The sequence below is a fragment of the Magallana gigas genome, chromosome 9 (assembly GCF_963853765.1).
Source record: "Magallana gigas chromosome 9, xbMagGiga1.1, whole genome shotgun sequence".
In the NCBI taxonomy this organism is placed as follows: Eukaryota; Metazoa; Mollusca; class Bivalvia; order Ostreida; family Ostreidae; genus Magallana; species Magallana gigas.
The window spans coordinates 16,174,275-16,196,799 of NC_088861.1; the positions used below are offsets into that span (position 1 = coordinate 16,174,275).

The 22,525-nt window shown below is 32.3% G+C and overlaps 4 protein-coding genes and 1 pseudogene across 4 annotated transcripts in view; 4 read left to right on the forward strand and 1 right to left on the reverse strand.

Annotated features, from left to right (window-relative positions):
- Nucleotides 1-22,525, forward strand: part of LOC105328260 (actin-related protein 6) — a 54,642-nt gene that overhangs the window by 24,927 nt on the left and 7,190 nt on the right. The window lies entirely within an intron of this gene.
- Nucleotides 1-22,525, reverse strand: part of LOC105337673 (uncharacterized) — a 50,311-nt gene that overhangs the window by 14,890 nt on the left and 12,896 nt on the right. The window lies entirely within an intron of this gene.
- On the forward strand, nt 359-2,353 carry LOC136271382 (beta-1,3-galactosyl-O-glycosyl-glycoprotein beta-1,6-N-acetylglucosaminyltransferase 4-like). The gene is made up of 3 exons (XM_066071309.1): nt 359-426; nt 1,477-1,703; nt 1,811-2,353. Exons 1-3 carry the CDS (start codon nt 359-361, stop codon nt 2,110-2,112), a joined length of 597 nt encoding a protein of 198 aa, XP_065927381.1. The 3' UTR covers nt 2,113-2,353.
- On the forward strand, nt 12,929-15,072 carry LOC117685722 (beta-1,3-galactosyl-O-glycosyl-glycoprotein beta-1,6-N-acetylglucosaminyltransferase-like). Its single transcript, XM_034460223.2, has 3 exons — nt 12,929-13,960; nt 14,138-14,364; nt 14,565-15,072. The coding sequence occupies exons 1-3, from the start codon at nt 13,074-13,076 to the stop codon at nt 14,876-14,878; spliced, it is 1,428 nt and encodes a 475-aa protein (XP_034316114.2). The 5' UTR covers nt 12,929-13,073; the 3' UTR covers nt 14,879-15,072.
- LOC117691325 (beta-1,3-galactosyl-O-glycosyl-glycoprotein beta-1,6-N-acetylglucosaminyltransferase 3-like) lies at nt 19,569-21,300 on the forward strand (annotated as a pseudogene).

Here is a 22,525-nt window from a genome sequence, read left to right on the forward strand (position 1 = left end):
GGTATGGCAAGACGAGACAAAATGTTATTTTAAAGAGTAATCGAATGACCAGGTTGTCACCAACAGAAACACCACTCGTACGACCTTCACGCAATACCCACTAGCTTGCCTATCAAATATCAACTTGAAATGGTGACTTCTAGTTTCACAAACACTCATTTCTTCCACGAAGCATCAGAGAATAGAATAAACTTCTCCCAGACATCAAGATAGCTTGTACACCCAAAAAATTGAAGACTCGGGTGTCCGCCCACTTGCGTTCGTCCAGTTGGAACACAGTGCAGTGCTATTCTAAAACTTTAAGCTTTTTAATATTTTTGTGCTTAATGCGAACCTCCGACCTGCCAAAATAATCAATATGATGATTGTGGACAGTATCAGGCAGAACAAGAAACAGGATGCATTACCTACCACAGGGAAGGTGCCGTATGTAGGTTAATGGGAATATTAATGCAGTCAAATACTGTATGTATTCATATTAGGAGACCAAATTTGGACTGTCACTCACTGACATTTCCTCTACACAACCAATCTTTTTCATTACGACCACGCCCCCGTTCACATAGCTCGTATTACCCAAATATACATACAACAACATCATATTCCTACAATTGTATGGCCAGGCAAGCTCAACCACCGCACATTAATAAAATGAAAAAAATATGACTAAATATTAAAAACACTCTGCAAAATTAAGCTCCAAACACCAAGAGAAAACTTTGTACGAATACATCCTCTAGCTTTTATCAAGTCTAAGGACCACCTCACCAAGTATTGATAAAAGTAAGTCGGTTATTTATGATTATGTCGCAATTTACGAAGCGCGTCTTAGTTTACGTCCGCGATTTTTTTTCAAAAATCGTGAATACTTTTGTCACAGCGCTGTACTTGTCTATTCAATACTTGTTTTAAACATTTTACGTACATTTCATTAAAGGGACTTGGTCACGATTTAAGATCAAAAATTTTATTTTTATTTTTTATGTATAAAAAGGTTAATTTGTGCATTTTAAATGATTGACCAAAATATTGAATGTTAAAGTCAAGTTACAAGCGAGTTACAGAGGTAAGAATTGGCTGTTATGTAAACAAAGCTCGAGTCTTATAGTTGTTTACAAAAAATACAATATAGAAAATTACCATTTCTTAGACAAAATGACATGTAAACAATAATTTAAAATAATTCAATATCATCATAAATACTATTATCAGCAAAAGAAAGATACATTTGATTGAAACTTACACCAATACAACACATATGTAAAAAATGACAATATTGAGCTTTGTTTAAAAAAAAAAAAGAATTATGAATTCTGTATCTTGCTTATAATTTGATATTTGACTTTCAAATTTTGACAAAGCATTATAAACTTCTATATAAATAAGTATAAACACTGAAAATGGAAAAATAAAATTTGAAAATTTTAAATCAAATCGTGTCCAAGTCCCTTTAACTTTCCTGAATACCTATTCTAGGGCTAACAAAGATAGATGGAATATAAAAGAGAAACCTCCCCACGATATAGTTCCGGTAAAAGGATCTGTCCACGTAACACTGAACAGAAGATTTGTGGAATACGTCATCACTAACAGGGTAGCTGCTGACTTCCTTGAATGGGTAAATAAAACGGGCATTCCAGATGAAACATTTTTTGCAACTTTGATTCATAATCCTCAGCTAGAAATACCTGGAAGTTTCAAAGGTAGGTAGTCTCTTTACCATTAAGAGAGTTTTCCCCGTTTTTGTTTTTCATTTTAACTAAATAAGTTGATAAATGTTGACCAAATAAATGATTATTTGTTTTGGCAGGAAAACTGGAAACAGATTTTGGAATACAGAAGCCATTTCTTTCCCGATTCAAAAACTGGAATTCTTGGCCATGTGGTGGTAAATATGTTCGATCGATTTGCATTTTTGGAATCGAAGATCTCGCTCGTTTAGCTCGTCGGCCAGAATTCTTTGCCAATAAATTTCACTCCAATTACCAGGGGCATACTTTACTTTGCATGGATCAGTTAATCTACAACAGGACGAGGGATGAGTATCTTCACCGATTGAAATTCGATACTAAGTATTACGAAAGTTTGAAACATATAAAGAATGTTGTTTAGAGGATAAATGATGTGTCTTAGCCGGTAATAGAACACGTCATCAGCGTTTTACTCCGACATTAAACATTAACTGTCAATCATGACACTTTGAATTTCAACTGTTAAGGATGACGTTTACTCAAATGAAAAAAATGCACTGATGAGAATAAAAACCATCTATTGTGTGTTATAGACCTTTTATGGAAGTGTTATTTTTCACTTTAAAAAAGTAGGTCATTGACCAGCTTTTTTTTCAAAAAGTAGGCCAATGACCTATTTGGTGAGGTAATGGCCATTGAATATCTTTTGAAATATTTAAGAAAAATCCATTAAATATTTACACTAAGATTGAGATTTTCCTTGTTGTGAAAATAATAAAATTTGCTTAACTCTTTTAAAAATGAAATACAGTTTATGAATGGTATTGACACTAAATAGATAAAAACCGTTAAGTTTTCATTCACAGTTTTTATACACATTCCAGTCCAAATTTCCTCTATCGGTTTTCAAATTTTATTTTTTTGATTAAATTTAACCAAAAAAAAAAACAAAAACCAAAAAAAACCCCAACCCCATAGATAATCACAGATTACAAAGCTCACCGAGATGAGGCATCATCTTTTTAATACCACCTTTATCATGTTATATAAAAACCATAGTTAATGATCCACGACATTTAATGGATACCGTTTTGACACAACATCGTATTTCATACGTTAAAAATAGTTTGATAATAATATGTTCATTAAATACAGTATTGTAAGATACAATCTTAATCAACACAATCATATAACAAGAGGCCCAGGGGCCACATCGTTCACCTGAGCAACAATTGCCTTAATTCTAATCAAATTAGCATTACAGTATCAAAATATCTTGATATTGCTAAAAAAATTGAAAATCTGCCAATTTTTATCCACCTCTTTTTTTTTGGTAAATACCAAGCCCCTTTTGTTGTTGTACCTTTAAGAAGATTTTTCTCTATTCCTATATACCCCCCCCATTTCATGGCCCTACTTTTCTCTAGGGAATCATGGTTTCATCAAACTTAAATCTGCATAACCTGAGCTTTCAAACTTAGTACTGAGTTTGGACCGAAAACTTTCCCACAATATTTTTAAAGATTTTCTCTATATATTCATATGTAAAAATTCAAACCGCCATCACGGCCCCGCCCAAGCACTAGGGACTGTGATTTTACAAACTTGAATTTACACTACCCGAGGATGCCTCTACACAAGTTTAAGCTTTTCTGGCCAAATAGTCTTTAAAAAGAAGATTTTTAAAGATTTTCTCTATATATTCCTATGTAAAAATTCATCCCCCATTGTGGCCTCACCCTACCCCTGGACTATTATTTAAACAAACTTGAATCTTTACGATCTGGGGATGCTTCCACTCAAATTTGGGCTTTCCTGGCCTAATAGTTTTGAGTAGAAGATTTTTAAAGATTTTCTCTATCTATAAAAATTTATCTCCCATTGTGGCCTCGCCCTACCCCCAGGGACCATGATTTGAACAAATTTGAATCTACATTATCTGAGGATAGTCACACGCCAATTTGAGCTTTCTTGGCCAAATAGTTTTTAAAAGATTTTTTTTTTATAGATTTTCTCTATATATTCCTGTATGAAAATTTATCCCCCTCTTGTGGCCCCTCCCTACCCCTGGGGACCACGATTTGAACAAACTTAAATCTACACTACCTGAGGATGACTCCACACAAGTTGAAACTTTTCAGGCCGAATAGTTTTTGAGAAGATTTTTGAAAAATACCAAGAAATTTTCAATAATTCTCAATTATCTCCCCCTTGAAAAGGGCGTGGCCCTTATTTGAACAAACTTGCATCCCTTCACCTAGTGGTGCTTTGTGCAAAATTTGGTTGAAATCTGCCCAGTGGTTCTTGAGAAGAAGATGAAAATGTGAAAAGTTTACAACAACGACGACGACGACAACGACGACGACAGACAACGGACAAGCTGTGATCAGAAAAGCTCACTTGAGCCTTTGGCTCAGGTGAGCTAAAAAGATATTGCATCCTATGAAACTATTAAATATATATTATATGTTACAATATAGTACTGCAATATATAATGATACAATATGATATTGTAACATATGATACACCGTTGTATCAAAATATGATATTGTATCATATAATATGATATGGGAATTATCGTGTAAAACATTTTGGTGTTTGATCACTTAATACAATATCATAATGTAGAATATATGATACAATATAGTATCATGTGATAAAATTTCATATCACAAAATTGTAACATACGATACTATATTGTATGATACAATATGATATTGTATTGTATTGTATGATATTGTATCATATATTAAATATAATTTGATACAACATTGTATTAAATCATACAATATCATGTCATGTAATAATATATTATATAATACAATTTCGTATTATTCAATATCGTATCATATTATACAATATTACATATTACAATATCACATCATATGATTTAATATGATATATTACAATATCATATGGAAAAATATCATGTGATACAATAATATATAATCCAATATCATATTATACAATATTGTATCGTAATATACAAAATATGCTATATTTAACAATACCATGATACAATATCATATCACAATATACAAAAAACATTTTTACAACATAATAAATGATGAAATATTGTATCATATAAAACAATTATGTTCCATATCATACAATACTACATCGAAGGAATCATGTTATATCATTTTACAACAAACACATCCATTAAACAAGTTTGTGTGAGGTAGGAGTTTTTTTTAATAACCTTTGATAATTTGAACTTTGCAAGTTTGAAAAAGTACTTCTAGCTATTAAACATGTGACCAGTTCCACAAAAACTAACTTCGCCAAGCATCCGAAACCTATGGCTCAGATTCAGAATTCAAGCCTGTCAGGTGCATCTGTATCATAAGACGCACCATCCATGCAAGTTTGGTGAAGTTAGGACCAGTTATAAGCTTATAACTAAGATATAATCATCGGAGGGCACCTGCTCTATAAAGTTTAACCAGCTCTAAAAACCTTAACCTCATCCAGCAACTGAAACCTATAGCTCAGATTCAGCATTCAAGCCTGTCAGGTGCTTCAGTATCATAAGAAGCACCATCCATGCTCAAAAAAAAAAACTAACTTCGCCCAGCATCCGAAACCCATAGCTTAGATTCAGAATTCAAGCCTGTAATGTGCATCATAAGACGCACCATCCATCCAAGTTAGGACCAGTTATAACTAGGATATAATCATCAGAAGGCACCTGCTCTATAAAGTTTAACCAGCTCTAAAACGTTAACTTCTTCAGCATCCGAAACCTAAAGCTCAGAATCAGCATGCAAGCCTGTCAGGTGCATAAGTATCATAAGACGCATCATCCATGCAAGTTTGGTGAAGTTAGGACTGGTAATTACTAAGATATAATCATCAGAGGGCACCTGCTTTATAAACTTTAACAAGCTTTAAAAACCTTAACCTCATCCAGCATTCGAAACCTATGGCTTAGATTCAGCGTTCAAGCCTGTCAGGTGCATTAGTATCATAATAGGCACCGTCCCTGCAAGTTTGGTGAAGTTAGGACCATAAGTAACTTAGAAATGGCTATTAAAGAGGACCTGCACCAAAACCTTTAACAAGCTCTTAAAACTTTAACCTCCTCCAGGATCTGATATTCATGGCCCAGATTCAACATCCCAAGTTTTTAAGTCCATAAGTAGGTCCAGATGCATCATCCATGCAAGTTTGGTTAAGATAGAACAATAACTTAGATACAGGACCTATAAAAATCTTAACCTTGTCTAAACGCCGACGCCAGGCCTTTACCGTAAGCTCCCCCCGACGTTCGTCTCGGTGAGCTAAAAACGGAAAGATGATAATACTAAAAATATTTTACTATTAAACTAAGTATATATTGACCTTACTCCGCTGGCAATAAAATTTATATTATTCATGCTGGATCCGCGCATGAAACAGACATTGACAATATGTTTTTAACAAGTAGATGTTGAATAGTGGTGTTGCATTGTCTTGAAAGGCTGCATTCATAGAAAGCATGTAGAATTTGTGTTATAAAATTGTAATAAATTCAGAGGGGGTGAATAGAAACATATAAACTGGTCAAAATTTTTAATGCCCCTTTCTTACTTTGTATTATTTAGAAAGTCGTTGCCACTACCGAATGGTGTTGAAAATACTCAACTGTTCATGTAAAAAAAATTGTAATCTAGTAATTAATTACTCGACCATGATTGTAGTTGTTCGATACTTATGTTTTTCGGATGTGTTTTTCAAGACTCAATTCGATCAATTCCCTGCCTTTAACTGCTTTCAAAAATCATAAAACTAATTGAGTAAAATGCGGCGCATGCATTCCCAAGAACCTTTAATATCAGTTGACGTGGTCCAAGCAGATTGCGGTTCACGCCGTGTTTGTTTACTTTAACAATATTTGCTTTATTTACTTTTAACCGTGAAAAATGACGTCATATAGACAATTAAACAGCTATTTTTAATTGAAAATATTTCTGATAGATTGCTAGATCTTATTACAGACACCATAAAAATCATTTTCAGGCTTGTCCGTAAATCTAATTCAACCGGAAGTGTTGAAGACCTACCATGAAGGGCAAAATGTCATATAGCGACACGTCAACATAACCGCTACATGAAGGTAACTCACCTTTCTGATAGACACCGTACAGCACGCGCTACTGTCCTGCACATTTTGTAATAATTTAATGGCATGTATGGATGGGACGAGATGAATCTAAGATTGAGACAGTTCATCAGCATCCGAATTTCGCAGAACTAGACCACATATAGAACTAATGGAATAACCATCCACAAAGGTTTTATGTTGAATTGTGGGGTCTCTATGAAATGCTGTTATAAGTACAAATTGGGAACGCACGAGATGTTAACGTTGTGATTCTTATATCGTCGGTTATCTCTACCTTTTTCATTTTTCATAAAGCCCTTATTAATAAGTAAATTTTGATTGAGTTTATATCAAATTGCTTTGTTATTCTTTATTCCTTATATTTTATCATTGTTATGGTAAAAAATAGTTAGAATTAGGAACATTGTAATTAAAAAACTTGCCTGGGACGCTATAATAGAGTGTTCTGTTTTATTTTCTGTTACTATTCTTTTTTTAAAATGTAAAATACATTTTGACCACACGTGAGTACCTCCAAGAATTTTTACTTGGAGGTGCGTATCTGGAATATCTTTCAGTTTTAAAAGTTTCAAAGAGTTACTCAAGTGTGGCTTTATTAAAATTTGGCGACAGATGCTTAATATATAATTGTTAACAGATTTGACTTCCCAGAAGGTTAGATACAAGAGGAAACCTCCAATCACTGTTGGCTTTTCTTAAGGTTTATCCACTTTATCTCATATTTATATGATTATATATATTAGTATATAAGTATTACTATATAAGGCTGAAATGTTTTTATATAAGTGTCTTCTGTTTATTAATTTAGTTACTAAAAATAAAATTTGCATTGATTTATTTTCATTCGTTAATAACACATTTAGTACATAAATAGACAAAAAAACTTGTTTAAATCTCACGACCCCATTATTTCTAATAAATATGATTATTTCATTATTCATATTTTCAATAAATATCTTCCTTAGTTAGTTTATAACTATCTTTTCAACATCATAATAAAAGTGGCTCCACAATTCAACCAAAAAAAAATTGAACATAAAACCAGAACGAAGGTTAATTTGGTTTCATTAGAGTTGCGGGTTCCCCAAAAATCCTTAGTTATAATTAGTGTAAAGTGAATAGATATTGCAATTAATTTCTTTTGATGCTTTCAATTTTTACCGAGTCCGGTCATGACTGAAAAAAATCCACATATAGTTCATTGTCGAACATTTTGAGCACATTTGAATCTACATTTAATTTAATTTCAAAAGTTATTCATTCCGAGTTAACGGTCCTATGTTGTTTATACCCAAGCTCCGAAGGAGAGGGTAGTATACTGCTTTACCCTTGTGTGCCTGTCTGTATGTCCGTTTTTCTGTCTGTCCGTAACAAATTTTCATTATAGATTTTTCAGCAACTAGTGATTCCATATTCTTGACCTTGTAACACACTCATTGAATAGGTATACCAGGCAAAATTGAATTGAAAATAAAACAAGTATTCTTTTTAAAGGAATGATCGGCAAAAATGATTTATAGATAGCTAGAAGCAATCAACATGATCAGTTTGATGTAAAAAAATTAAAAAATACTGTATTTTATAAAAATATCGAATATTCTGAATCTGTACACCATAATTTTATCATTATAAACCGTCAACAAATTTAACTTTGAAATAAATTTGGGGAAAGCCGTACATAAACTCCTTGTCTTGTTTTATATTTTTAACGTAATTATTAAATGTTAATGTATCTTCTTCTTCTTCTTCAGAACACTAGGTAGAGCTCTTCAAAGAGCATTAACACGTATACACAGAAAGAGGTGAATTAAAATAATTTAAATCCGACTGAAAAACATTGAATGCCATCATAACTTGCTATTGAGGTAGCATTATAACGTAACCTTGTTTATAAATCAAGCCATCTTCCCAGCTACTATTATGCACCATCAATAGATCGAGGTCAGTTTATGGAGCATCTTCTTATGTTCGAGGTCAGTTCATCGAGGTCAACTGCATTACTGAATGAATCTTTCGATCGAAATTCTTACGCGTGAGACAAAATGTGCATTCTTGAATTAACAGGTCGAATTCTATTTAATGTATGTTTGCATCTCTTAAGGTAAACGAATGGAAATAAAACTGAGTAAAATGTTATCTAAATACTAAACCAAAGCTTCAAGTTTTATAAGAACTACTTATGCAAGCGGAATGTGTGCGCACGTGGAAGCATTTGCCGGATGCCTCATATGGACACAATAGTGATCGGCCGAAGCCGATCACAAAAAATGAACAGTGAAACTGATAGAAATACTTGACCCCCCCCCCCCCACACACACGGATTAGGATTTTCAGGATTTTGAAAAGTAACGTTTTTTTCTTTGTTCTTGGCTTGTCAAGATATTTTGGATGAGTTTGGCCCCCCACATTCAAAAACTATGCTACATATCTGTAAACAATATGGTAGGAATTATTTTTGTACCAATCAGACGCCGACTTCTTTTCTCTATTTGTAGTTCAAATTTACTTACAAACTATCAATTGCAGATGCATTAAATCTTAACACAACCTGTTTCGGTATGTCATATGGTGGGATTTTTTAAAACAGTTTTGATTTGAACTTCTTGTTAATTTTAACTTGGTTTTTGTTCTATAATCACATTCAGAGCGAGGGTATCACTAGTAAGCATTGACTCACAGCTATCTTGTTCATTCACATTTACAGAAAATAATCATTTGTTTTTATCTTAATTTAAGGGATACGCCACCTTGATTTATGTTTAAGAAGGTATGTTTTATGTAATGGAATAACTCGATATTTTTCAATTCTGATCCACATATCTTATTCATGTTTCTATTTAAAAACAACTGGTTTGTGGTCATTATATATCATTTAATACGCCTTCTTTAAATGAGTTCCTGTGTGAACAATGAGTTCGAATAAGTGTTAGTTTTGAGCTTGCTTCAAATAAATTTGGGCGCATTTTATAAGAACATGCCTTAAGATGAGTTATCTGACATCCGAATTTATTAGACTTTGAGTGTGATCCTTTTGAATCTAAAATCTTCTTCAGTGAAACGCAGCAGGAAATGTCAATGCTTAAAACATACATGTAGTATGTAGACTATAATTATTGAGAAAATGTGAAAATTTCCTTTTAGAGGTTGTTGTTAAAAGAACACCAAACATTAATGAAAAAACATGTTAAAACAACACATATACATGAATGTTTATACTGTGGAACCATCATAGTTCGTAGGGGGCCAATATTCGTGGCATTTGTGGGTAATCCTTGCCCATGAATTAACATCCTCAAAAACTTATACACAAGCATCTGATTAGTATCTGTGAAAATTGCCCCAAACTTGCTTTCTTCGAAATTACGTCTAAGCAAACTCGAATTTTTTTTTACTACCCAGGAATATTGATCCCCACGAATAAAAACGATTCAACAGTAACTCTGTAAGAAGAAAATGTACTTTATTTCGTCAATATATTTTTTTTGATATAATTAGAAATATGATCAGGTTTCTAGAGCTTAATAAATTCAGTTGATTCTCATAATAAATTTAAAGCTACAAATGACGAAGAGCAAGATTTCAGAAATCGACCAGAGAAGATAAGAATGTTTAATGCTTGCAAGAATCCAGAAAGTAAGAGAAAGATATCTCCAACAAATCCATAACACAAAACTGAAAATAAAAATGTATTGGAAATATCTAGTCTGTCGTCTGTCGTCTGGAGAGTAAGAGGTAAGGTACATTTTCAAAAGTTTCAAAGCACTTTAAATCTATCTCGCATAGACAATAAGCAACAGCTGGAGTTTATCTAGATCTTCACGCCTTTTTTCCTTTTTACAGATTGTAGAAATTGACTTACTAGTTGCACAAATGAAATAAAGGAATACAGTGTAAGTGCAATGTGTTGATGACGGTATAAGATATACAGAGGTGGGTTGGTTGATAGACTTCAAACATTAACCACTCATCAAAATAAAGTCACCAGTAATAATATATTTCAGTGTCTTGAAGTAACAAAAGGTTTCTTGTATATATAACAGTTAAAACATTTGTAATATCTTGAAAAGTAACTTACTGACACAAAAAATCATAACAATGACTATTTAATTTTATATTTCATTGAAAGGAGATTAATAAGGTAGTTTTGATGTTTATGAAAAAAAAATCCGGTAGGGATTTTTCTTCAAATTTTACATATTTATGGATTTTGTTATAAAGATTCAAAATATTAAATCTCAAGAAAACTGGAATTAAAGGAAAAAATAGCATAAGTGAAATTAGATAATATCTGTTTTGTACTTAGTCTACCTTAAAAAAAAGAAACAAACAATGGTGTCCGTAAACAAATTAAACATATGTTGTTATCGAACACACTGAGAAAAATTGATACTGGGATAGGGTGATATAGAGGTGTCATATTAACGTCAAAGAACACCTATGAAAACTTGAGAAGTTTGAATATTTATCAGTCAGCGAATCTTCGACTGATCATCAAGCGTTGAGCCACAGGTTGATTTTTGAAGTCGATTAAATAAACATTTCCGCCAACGTGATTATTCACTTGTGAACATTTGGGCCTTGCTTCAATCTATTAATGAAGAAAGCTTGCAGTATGGCGTCTGTACACAGTTTCGTTATTTATAAATTACACTTAACAGAGCCTTATTACATTCAAGGTTGAAATAACATAAGTTGATACTTGTACTTTTGACAGTTTATTTTCAGTATTTCTCATATTCAGATATGAATGATAACTGTTCAAATGTTGTCTAGATACATTAATAGAAAAAATAACCGGGTTTTACACGTTAAAAAATCCAGCTGGTTTTATAGATGTTTCTCTTCCTCCAAATGTAGTATATATATATATATATATATATATATATATATATATATATATATATATATATATATATATATATATATATATATATATATATATATATATATATATATATATATATATATATATATACTATGAAAAAACATTAAATGATTACGTAAAGAGTAACTATATATTTACTGTAGGCCTATTCAGAGAATACATAGAAGTTAAGATTTGACGAATGTTGAATTAATAAAATGAGTCAATCCGTTTCTTTAGTGGGCGATTTTAGTTTTGATACTCATTCGCTTGCGAAGCACGTCCTCTGGTGAGAGAATGGGATATAACTGTCCAAAACGGGGTAACCAAGAACGCGGATTGACCAATTAACGAAAAGTTTAGGACGAGTTCATAATGCATCGCGGGTATATACCTTGGATCGGAATTCGATTGATACAAAACGTTAGTAAATCAATTGGAACAATTAATGTGATTTTAGTATTAATGGATGGAACTTTCCAGAACGGGTTGCCTTGAAACGGGTTGACTAATTGACACCATGGCGGAAAGTGTAGGGCAAGTTACCATCAGGCAGATACTATGAATCTAACAACTTTGGTTTAAAAATATGCATGCATATAGATAATAGTGCATAACCTAGCTTGTTTTAATTTCATACTTTTTTTTATACCACGACATTGGTTGTAAACCTTAGGTATTAATTTGTTAACATGAATGATTTATGAACAGATCATTGCATTCTGCGTCTAAATGGATAAATGATGTATAAACAAAACGGGGAAGTTTAGTGGAAAGCCCACCCCCCCCCCTCCAAATTGTTTTTCAAAACAGGCTTTTATCTGACATTGTACTGAAAACACTTTTGGAATGATAAAATAACTCATACATTTCTAATGATATACACAAGGCGACATTCTTGGGCCTCATTACTGGCTTCGTTTGAATGTTTTGCACATTGTCGTAAGAGTAATTTCATTATACATAGAAGATTTACAACTAACTTTGTAAAATGCAGCGCAGATGTGTTTTCAGAGAGGAGAAAAAAGGTATATTTAATCAATAAAATGCTTTCTGTGGTGATTTATGCGTGATATGAATCGAAGGTAGCCAAACTTAGGTTGGTGGATGTTTCGACCATTTGATAAACGGGGCGTGTCGTTTTCAGTCCTGTCATTTTCAATTACAATCAATTTCCGTAAGAAATAGAAGGAATCATACTTGTTGGATGCAACTATATATAAATATATAAATATTATATGTACCTAAGAGCAGTTTACAAGTTGACTGTCGAATAATCCGTCGAGGCCATACGTACTTATTTGTGTCTTTAGCAACTTATTTGCAGATTTTCATTACATCGTACCACAATAACTCTTTCGTGAAATATAATCCAGAAGAAATACACTGAACGTTTTCCCATCTCGATAAAATGGATTTCTCCTCATCATATCGAAGCACAAGAAAAAGATGCGCCCGTTATGCGCTAGTTTTTTTCTGTCTAATACTAGCCACACAGGTAATCTTCAATTATATATCTAAAGAGACAACGAGAGGAAAATTCGTTTACTATAGAAACGACCAGGATGTAACAGGGACCAAGCAAAGTCGGAAAGCTGATGATATGTTCTTGCAAAGGAGTGTTCATTTGTTTGACAATGGACCACAATTTGATGCCTCTTTCTCGCCTCTGTATTATAATAAATCGGGATCACAATCTTTCAAACATTCATCAGAGGAATACTTTGGTTCTAAAAGAGTTATACCGAAAGTAGATTGTGGTTTGCTGTTTGAACAGAATGACAAAGAAATTGAGAGAGTTCGTAAAATGAGGGTAATAAACAAATCGCAGTCGTTTTGCCAACAAACAAAAACATGTGAAAATTTCATCAAGACAAAAGGATACATTACGGATTCGTTAACAGATGAGGAGAGGAATTTTCCGATTGCCTACAGCATTCTTGTTTATAAAAGCCCAGAACAGTTTGAAATTCTTCTGAGGTCAATTTACCGTCCACAAAATATGTACTGTGTTCACGTAGATAGAAAAACGGTTGAATACGTCTTCAATGAATTTTTCTGCATCGTACGATGCTTTCCCAATGTGAAGATGGCGTCCAAAAGAATTGAAGTGAATTGGGGAAAAATAAGTGTTTTATTACCAGACATCACATGCATGAAAGACCTTTTATCAATTCCTAAATGGAAATATTTCATTAACTTAACTGGACAGGAATTTCCCCTTCGTACAAATTATGAACTGGTAAAAATATTGCAAATGTTTAATGGTTCCAACGATGGGGAAGGCACCATCAAAAGGTTTGTAGAATTTTTATAATATGTACATGAAATTACATGAAACAAATTTCGACTAGGGACAATGAAATAATGACTATATAACACCTTTCATTTACAAAAAGTCCCCATACAATCACAATCTTTAATAGTAATTCACCCATTTATTCATTTGCTCCAATTCGACATTCATCAAATTAGGGCAAACAAGGAAAGATGGAATATTACTGAGAAACCTCCTCATACTATCCAGCCAGTCAAAGGCTCTGTCCACGTGACTTTAAACAGAAAAGTTGTGGAATACGTCATCAATCATGATGTAGCTGCCGATTTTCTTACATGGGTGAACAAAACAAGTATTCCAGATGAGACGTTCTTTGCAAGTTTGATTCATAATCCTCAACTGGGAATTCCGGGAAGTTTTAAAGGTAATAAAATAAGACTATTACTCAGAATACACTGGCCTTGTGGCATTTTTGAATTTTAGCAATAAATACTAGTCAAAATGCATGTGTTTATTGCTTAATTTGTTAAAATTAAAATATGCCAGATCTACAAGGACAGTTAATCATTTTTAGACAATACACCTGTTTTATATTTACAACTAAGTGTAGGATTTGCCTTGTAGGAGATCTGGAAACAGATGAGGGCGTGAGAAAGCCTTTTCTATCACGATTTGTAAACTGGGAGGGTTTATCAAATCATCGGCAGTGTCATGGTAAATATGTTCGATCAGTCTGTGTGTTTGGAGTTGGGGATCTTTCTCTATTGGCTCGACGACCAGAATTCTTTACCAATAAATTCCACACAGATTACCAGGAAGCCGCTTTGCTTTGTATGGATCAGTTAATATACAACAGAACCAGAGATGAGTATTATCAACGGTTAGGATTTGATTTACAGTATTATGAAAAACTACCACATATCAGGAATATCATATAGACGTTTGAAAATGTGATAAAAAGTATTTGGACGGGTTTTTTTTTTGTATTTTGTAAATTGTTACTGATGACAATGATGGAATGTGTATAATAAAATATTTAACTACACGATTGTAATCTTTGCAGTCTCATAAAATCATCCTATAGGGGTTAATATTATATATAACCATTTTTATCAACACTTTTTTGTATGTATGTTTTTAACCGACAATAATTTTTATGACCGTAATGTAGAAATGAATTCATATTTCATAAAACTTGACAATCCGATTTAAATCAGATCCTCGATCCGCTCCTTGTTTTTCTACTGTCGCTACACGAGGATATCATTGTTCGTGTTATACGAGTTTTACTGTATGCTTAATCAGATATCAAATTGGCGACGGCTGCGGACATGGTTTTCTCTTTAAAAAAAAAACCGGAAGAATTTGTGCTTCTGCTCTGAAAAATGAGTAAAATACGGGAAAATATTTTTTCTAAATTCAAAAACATAAAAAAACCCAAGATAAATGAATACATTAGTAAACAGATTAAAAAAATATAATTTTACTTGTTGATTGCACTATAAGGAAAGTGCGGTACATGAAACTCAATTTAAAGCAAATTAAAAAAAGCGGAAATTCAATTCATCGCCCATCTGCTATTATTGTCAAGACTTTTTCATTGATAATTTTCCAGATTACATAAGGTAAAGATCTAAGCTAGTTAGTGAGTTTCGACCGTTTCATTTGTCCTACATCAGTGATGACATCATAATTGATTTAAGGTATCTTTCCTCCCCTTGTTAGCATTAATAATTTTTGGATGTATCTTTCCTCAAATATTTTGGCAGTATGGCATGTTAATATGCGGAAAATGAAACACGTTTTCTTGAGTTTCTATTTATAATAATAAGAAAATACGTTATTCATTTCATATTTATAACGTTGTAGTAAAAACACAATATATAAGCTGTTTTGTTTTGTAGACACTTTTGATATATCATTGATCGTTAAGACGCACATGAATGAAAAAGGAAACTTGCAAGAAAATTGCATTAAACGCATGCTAACACACTATGAGCAAATTACTAAATATACATTTGTGTTTGGACAATTGTTTGATGGAATTAATATAAAAAAAAATATTTGTGTGTTATTTAGTTCCTTCTAAATAAATGTTTTACTTCAAAGTGCTTGGAAATATTTTACAGAAACTTTTATTAAAATTTCATAGCATAATGAAACTAAGTGAAATTCAATAATGAATCCATCCGTAGATACGCAATTTTGGAGACATTGTAACCTTTAAAATATATGGATTTGAAATGTTTATAAAAATAAGATATGGCTGTACAAAGTAAGTGATAAAATGATAAACTTTTATTCAGACAACAATAGAATTGCATCAGAAAAGAAACCCAGATAACATAGAGTGACATGTGCAGATCATAATTAAAAAGAGGTGCGCCGTAGAGAGTCGAGTTTTGCGCATGACAAAGAGCTATGATCAAGCTCTCTGGATCAAGTATTTGTTATACAACATTTATTTCATGTCCTTCCGTTATAGTTAGAAACAAAAAAAATTAAAGGTTTATACCACGCCATACCCATATCAAGTGGAAGAAAAATTATAATAAAGAAAAGCTTTTCAATTTTCATTTTGTTTATCATGCACCACGTAATGAGTTTCAAACAGTGATGTTCAGGATTTATATTTCATAATACTAGTGTGTGCCTACCCGGGTAATAGGACCCCACTTTGTAAAATTTTAATTTTACGTTTTTTTTTTACTTAATCATTACAAGTGTTGCAGAAACACAGCTTTGCCAGCTTTGCTAGCTTGTCCATAGTCATCGAATATTACGCAACACGTCCGAAAGCTTTAGATAAAATGATCGGTTTATTGAGATACAATCCAAACAACGGAAGCTATACATCTATTTATGGTCCAGTAAAAGAAAACAGGTTCGACTTCGTGATGATTTTCAAAGAATTCTTAAAAATTCTTAAAAAAAGAATCATTTTTTGAAATGTATTACTGTGAAATCATAAAATTTCGTGGTGGCTCAGTTTTCTTGGAATTCGTGGATACTTTTCTGCCACGAATTACTATCCTCCACGAATTAATAAATTAGAGTTATAAAGTCATATTTCCTTTTATGAATATGAGAATTCACGAAATTACGTCTCAATGTACATGTAAAATTTAAGCAATCCAGGACAATTAACCCCACGATTTTTAATGATTCCACAGTATTTTTTTGTTGCTCTTCAACGCCATACAACAATAACATGTTTAAAGAGGTAGGCTTTAATATTAGATTTACTAGACTGAAATAACAAACACCAAATGAAATTGATAAGGGTATTCAATCAAAATAGCATAATTTGAATCAACAGCAAAAATACTACTTTTTGAGGCAAGAGTAAAGTTTGATACGTCTTTTGCCCCTTTGTAAAATAGACTATTAACATCAACTGTCGAAGCTTTTCAGTAAATGCTGCAATGCGACTTTGGGACTGAGAGAGGTATGCATGTACATATGTTGACTGTAGTTTTCAACTGTATAAAATAGCTTTTAAGAAATCGAGCGAGATCGTGAAATGAATATTACATATGAATTATTTCACTCATTATGATATTGTGAGAAGATCATGACAAAAAGAGGACCAGAGAAACTTATACGTTTTAATGTTAAAAGAATACTAATAAATGTCTAAAACATGTTTTGACAACATTATAAGAGCATATTTATCCAGAACCACAAAACAACAGAGTACACGAAGAAATTCATATTCAATACATAAAGTTTAAATTTTGAATTCAAATATGGATTCCTTTTTTAAGAAAAAATGACGAAAACACAAGTTGCCATGACAAGCAAATAGAAAATTACCTTTTCAGTTCCACGATTTAAATTATGCAAAATATTTCGGTACAAGTGTGAAAGTATGTACAGTATTTTACAGTTGGGAAAAAACCAATTTACCGGATATGGGTAAATTTGTAAACTGTTGACCATTTTAATCAACAAAAATGGTGAATAGTAGAGTTTATTGCAAATAAATAATATAACACAATGACAGAAGGGGCATTGTAGTGGATATTACGACAGACAAAGTACTTATTTGTATCTGATGTCTGGTTAAGGTGTATGCACTTATCACAAAAAGGCGGCATGTACTGCTTAAACAAAGGATTATTTGCATTGAATGAGATAAGATAAAACACTAGCGCCGTCCACAACATTCATGCACTACAACAATTGATAAACAGATCTTGAATCGCATCATGTTTGCACTACAACAATTGAAAAAAGGACATTGAATATCACGATTATAAATTTATGACTTTTATACTCCTATAACAAATCTTTAAAAAGGTAGTAATGCAACAACATTGATACGTTAAATCACATCTCTAATCGTAAAACGTTCACAGTTTTAAAACTTGCTTAGCAATGATGCCTCAAAATTAAAAAGCAATAAAAGGATTCTATACGCTTAGTAAATTATCATTTAATGCTCAAGTTTTCTTTATGACCTGAATTTTCTTTTGCTAGGGTTGTATATTACGCTTTCGAACACTTTTATAATGATCATGTCATAGATATAATCAAAGTACTGAAGTACTTAGGGGAATTGATTTAATTGATTATCATTTATTTTAAAATCAACTTATCTTGCATGGCAATAAGTTTCTAGTCTGTATTTGAATTACGCATTTTTTTATGATATGAATGTTTAGAACTTTACGACAAGAATTTCGAGAAACCCCATTTTAATCATGTTGTGTAATATTTAAAGATAGATTTCAAACTATGTATTAGTAATCGAAACAATTCTAAAAATCGTATGGATCCAAGCACTATTGATATCGAACTCTAGTCTCGTTCAACCAGACGCTCGGCTGTCTCCGTTAATCTTCGACAAGCAAGAGAGCCTCTCTGCTTGCCGGAAATTTACGGAGACAGCCGAGCGTCTGGTTGTACGAGACTTTATTACACTTTGGCGTAGGAACACATGAGACCACAAAAATATCTACATTGTTCGTATTATATAAAATCTGACTATTTTCAAAGTGTTTATAGATAAGTTTCCTTGAAAAACAATGCTTCAGCATACGTTACATCGAATTTTTCTATTATTTTCAAGAACTAAGTCTTGTCAGCGGCGATGATTTGTGCGTAGGTTCAAACACTGTTTCACTTTCGGTTTGCCAGAGTAACTGCATGATGAGTTGATTTAAATCAACTCCCAAAAATCATTAACATGTACAGCGTAACTATTTGCTCTACAAACATTATCAGGTATATCTATTGGTTTCCTTTATTAATAACTGAAATTCCTGTTTTTAAATGACACGATTTGATTCACAGTCATAGACTTAAATATTTGGTTGAGTCGCCCCAAAATTAAATATAACCACAAACAATAAAACGCATGTTACATAACTATTGCCTGCTTGAAGTGAAACCTAAACACCAACGTTGATATTTTTCAGCACCTACGCTTGTTATAAATGTTTTCTTCGTTTTTCATATAAAATGTTGAATAAGGTAGTTTTGTCGATATAATGAGCTTTACTTTTCCGATTATAGACTATGCTCTCAATGCACTCAGTAACCTTATGCCAATGCAGATATGAGTACATTTAAAAACTTCTCATTTATAAAATATCGGATGGGTTCAGATAAGATAAATCCAGATTAAGTTATGCAATTACGTAATATTGCGTTTTTACAAAAAAAAAAAGAGAAAATACTATAAGTGAATATTTCATACAATGAATTTTAAGTATTTACAACTTACAAACAAAACAATGTGGATATTTTATGTGCTACTAGGTATTAGTATTATCATGTTTACAATGTTGATGAACAATTCTTGCTCAGAAAAAAGAAACGGAATTCAATCGGTTATTACTTGGACGAGCCAAAACGTTACAGACGAACCGGATAGAGGTACAACTAAAGATCAATTCTTGCAACGGATAATCAAGGTTTTCAATAATGGACCACGATTTGATTATTCTTTTTCACCTTTGTATCAAAACAAGTCATCAAAAATCATCGAAAGAAATACTGGACTTCAAAACTTTGACATAGACAGACATTTATCAAATGTAGATTGTAGTTTGCTGTTTCAACAAAACTCGAAAGAAACTGAGAGAGTTCGTAACCTGAATACTACAAACAAATCACCAACGTTTTGCAATCAAACGAACGAGTGTAACAGTTTCATTTTATCAAGAGGATATATAATGGATTCTTTAACCCAAGAGGAGAGAGATTTCCCAATTGCATATAGTATTCTTGTTTACGAAAGCCCAGAACAATTCGAGATTCTTCTGAGAGCCACATACCGCCCACAAAATGCTTACTGCGTTCACGTTGACAGAAAAACCACCGAAAACGTGTTTAATGAATTCTCGTGCATTGCACAATGCTTTCCAAATGTGAAGTTGGCATATAAAAGAATGGAGGTGGAATGGGGGAAAATAGGAACAGTACTAGCGAACTCTCGTGAATGAAAGATCTTTTATCATTTTCAAAATGGAAATATTTCATTAACTGGTCGGGAGTTTCCACTGCGTACAAATTATGAATTAGTGAAAATATTAAAAGTTTATAATGGTTCCAATGATGGGGGAGGCACAATCAAAAGGTTTGTAATCTTCTCAAGCAAGAACTGTTAATTAAAAATAATTCAATGTCAAAGCATGAATTTATCTTTTTTCAAAGGGCTAACAAAGACAGATGGGAAATTGGAGAAAAGCCTCCCCATAATATTCATCCAGTAAAGGGATCAGTTCACGTCACACTTAAAAGAAAGTTTGTGGAATACCTCGTTAACAATAGTGTAGCTGCTGATTTTCTAACTTGGGTAAACAAAACAAAAATTCCAGATGAGACATACTTCGCCACACTAATTCACAATCCTAATCTTGGAATTCCAGGAAGTTTTAAAGGTAAGAGAAACTAAAGAGAAAAGTAAAACAATAATTCAATTCAATACAATTCCGTAAAAAAGAGCTATTGGCATTGTCTAGGTCACTTTATGATTTTTTTATATTGTGGTTAAAATGTTCGCATTACAAACCTTGACAAACCTTGATTTTTTTTTTTAAAACTCAAAATTTCATTACTGCTTTTACTGATGTCAATATGAAATAGATACACAAATTTTAAAACATCAAAATCATAGTAGTATCAGGTTTTCATGAGAAGGATACTAATATACAAGTTATTTTTATAGGAGATCTGGAAACAGATTATGGTGTACAAAAACCTTTTCTTTCTCGGTTTAAAAACTGGGAAACCACCCAACTCTTTACCATGTAATGGTAAATACATTAGAATGATCTGTATATTTGGAGTTAGAGATCTCCCTCTTCTTGCTCGTCGACCGGGGTTCTTTGCCAATAAATTTCATCTTATTTTTAACAGGACAAGGGATGAATATTACCAACGACTGCATTTTGATACAGAGTATTATAAAAACTTAAAACATATCCGAAACATTCTATAAATGGATTTACATGTTTGAAGACCTATTTGATAAATCAAAATAGTGTTTTATGCATAAATCCTTTTTTGTGGTATGTGTTTTTTTTCTTCTAAAACTGGCCAGTATAGTCAGAAGGTTCCATCACTGGAATGGCAGACAAGCATTGTTTGTAATATCATTCAATTTCTATACACAATCGCACAGCTTAATGTCCATTTACGACAAATAAAGGTAAAAAGCCTCTGAACTTTCTTAAAAGACACAATTCAAAGGTTCTAATTGTCGGCAAATGATTTTAAGTCTTTTCACAGTAAAAGGAGTTAACATGAGTAAGTTCATGAATGATATTAGTTAATTCGATCTTGTTTTTTACTTTGGAATATGGCAGAAATTTATTCGCAGGGCCACTTTGCACTGACATGCAGATGCACAATATACAAGTATGTGCAAGCTGCTCTCCTGCGGGCTAAAAGTCATAGAGGAAACATTCCAGTCGCTGGTGCCCTTATCGATGATAATCTGATTGCATGTAACCTCATTGATCTATAAAGCTACTCATGAATTTGTGAAAAAGTCTTTATACTTTATATAGTTAGTAATTAGAATAGTAAATGGGTTATGTGGGGGTTAAAATCGTTTTTCCATTAATTAATTGTCACGCATCAATGTCGTTTTTGTAATATATACTGTTACTTCAAGAAAATTTCGTTTACCATTATTTTTGAGAAATCAGAATAACTAATAATATTGCGATTAAACAGCATTTTTAAAACGTATTTATAAGCAAAGTAGAAATAAAAGAATATTTCTTAACTGAGCACAGTTCTGACGTTGAAATTATCATTATATAGTTTTACATGTTAATTTTTGTAAATTTTATTTTATTAAAAGCATATTATTTCATATCTCTCCTGTGTTTCAAAAGTATGCATTCATTCTAATTACAAAGACGCAATTCTAGGAAAAAATAGTGTATGAGACTTGTCTTTCTGTAAATGAAAATTGATAGACGATTAAACATGTACAGAAATTCAATATAAGACTAGAATGGATTTATTTGAGATTTGTTTTCTTTTTTCCTAACGGAGACTGTATGCATATTTAAACAAAACTTCCTACATCAATTATAACTTTCGATATAACTTCACTCGTCTCA

Excerpts from the sequence above, each read along its gene's own strand:
- LOC117685722 (XM_034460223.2), top strand. The coding sequence starts at position 13,074 with ATGGATTTCTCCTCATCATATCGAAGCACAAGAAAAAGATGCGCCCGT. Across the intron at positions 13,961-14,137 it reads GGGGAAGGCACCATCAAAAG|GGCAAACAAGGAAAGATGGA; the intron begins GTTTGTAGAATT and ends TCATCAAATTAG. Across the intron at positions 14,365-14,564 it reads AATTCCGGGAAGTTTTAAAG|GAGATCTGGAAACAGATGAG; the intron begins GTAATAAAATAA and ends TTTGCCTTGTAG.
- LOC136271382 (XM_066071309.1), top strand. The coding sequence starts at position 359 with ATGATGATTGTGGACAGTATCAGGCAGAACAAGAAACAGGATGCATTA. Across the intron at positions 427-1,476 it reads CCTACCACAGGGAAGGTGCC|GGCTAACAAAGATAGATGGA; the intron begins GTATGTAGGTTA and ends TACCTATTCTAG. Across the intron at positions 1,704-1,810 it reads AATACCTGGAAGTTTCAAAG|GAAAACTGGAAACAGATTTT; the intron begins GTAGGTAGTCTC and ends TTGTTTTGGCAG.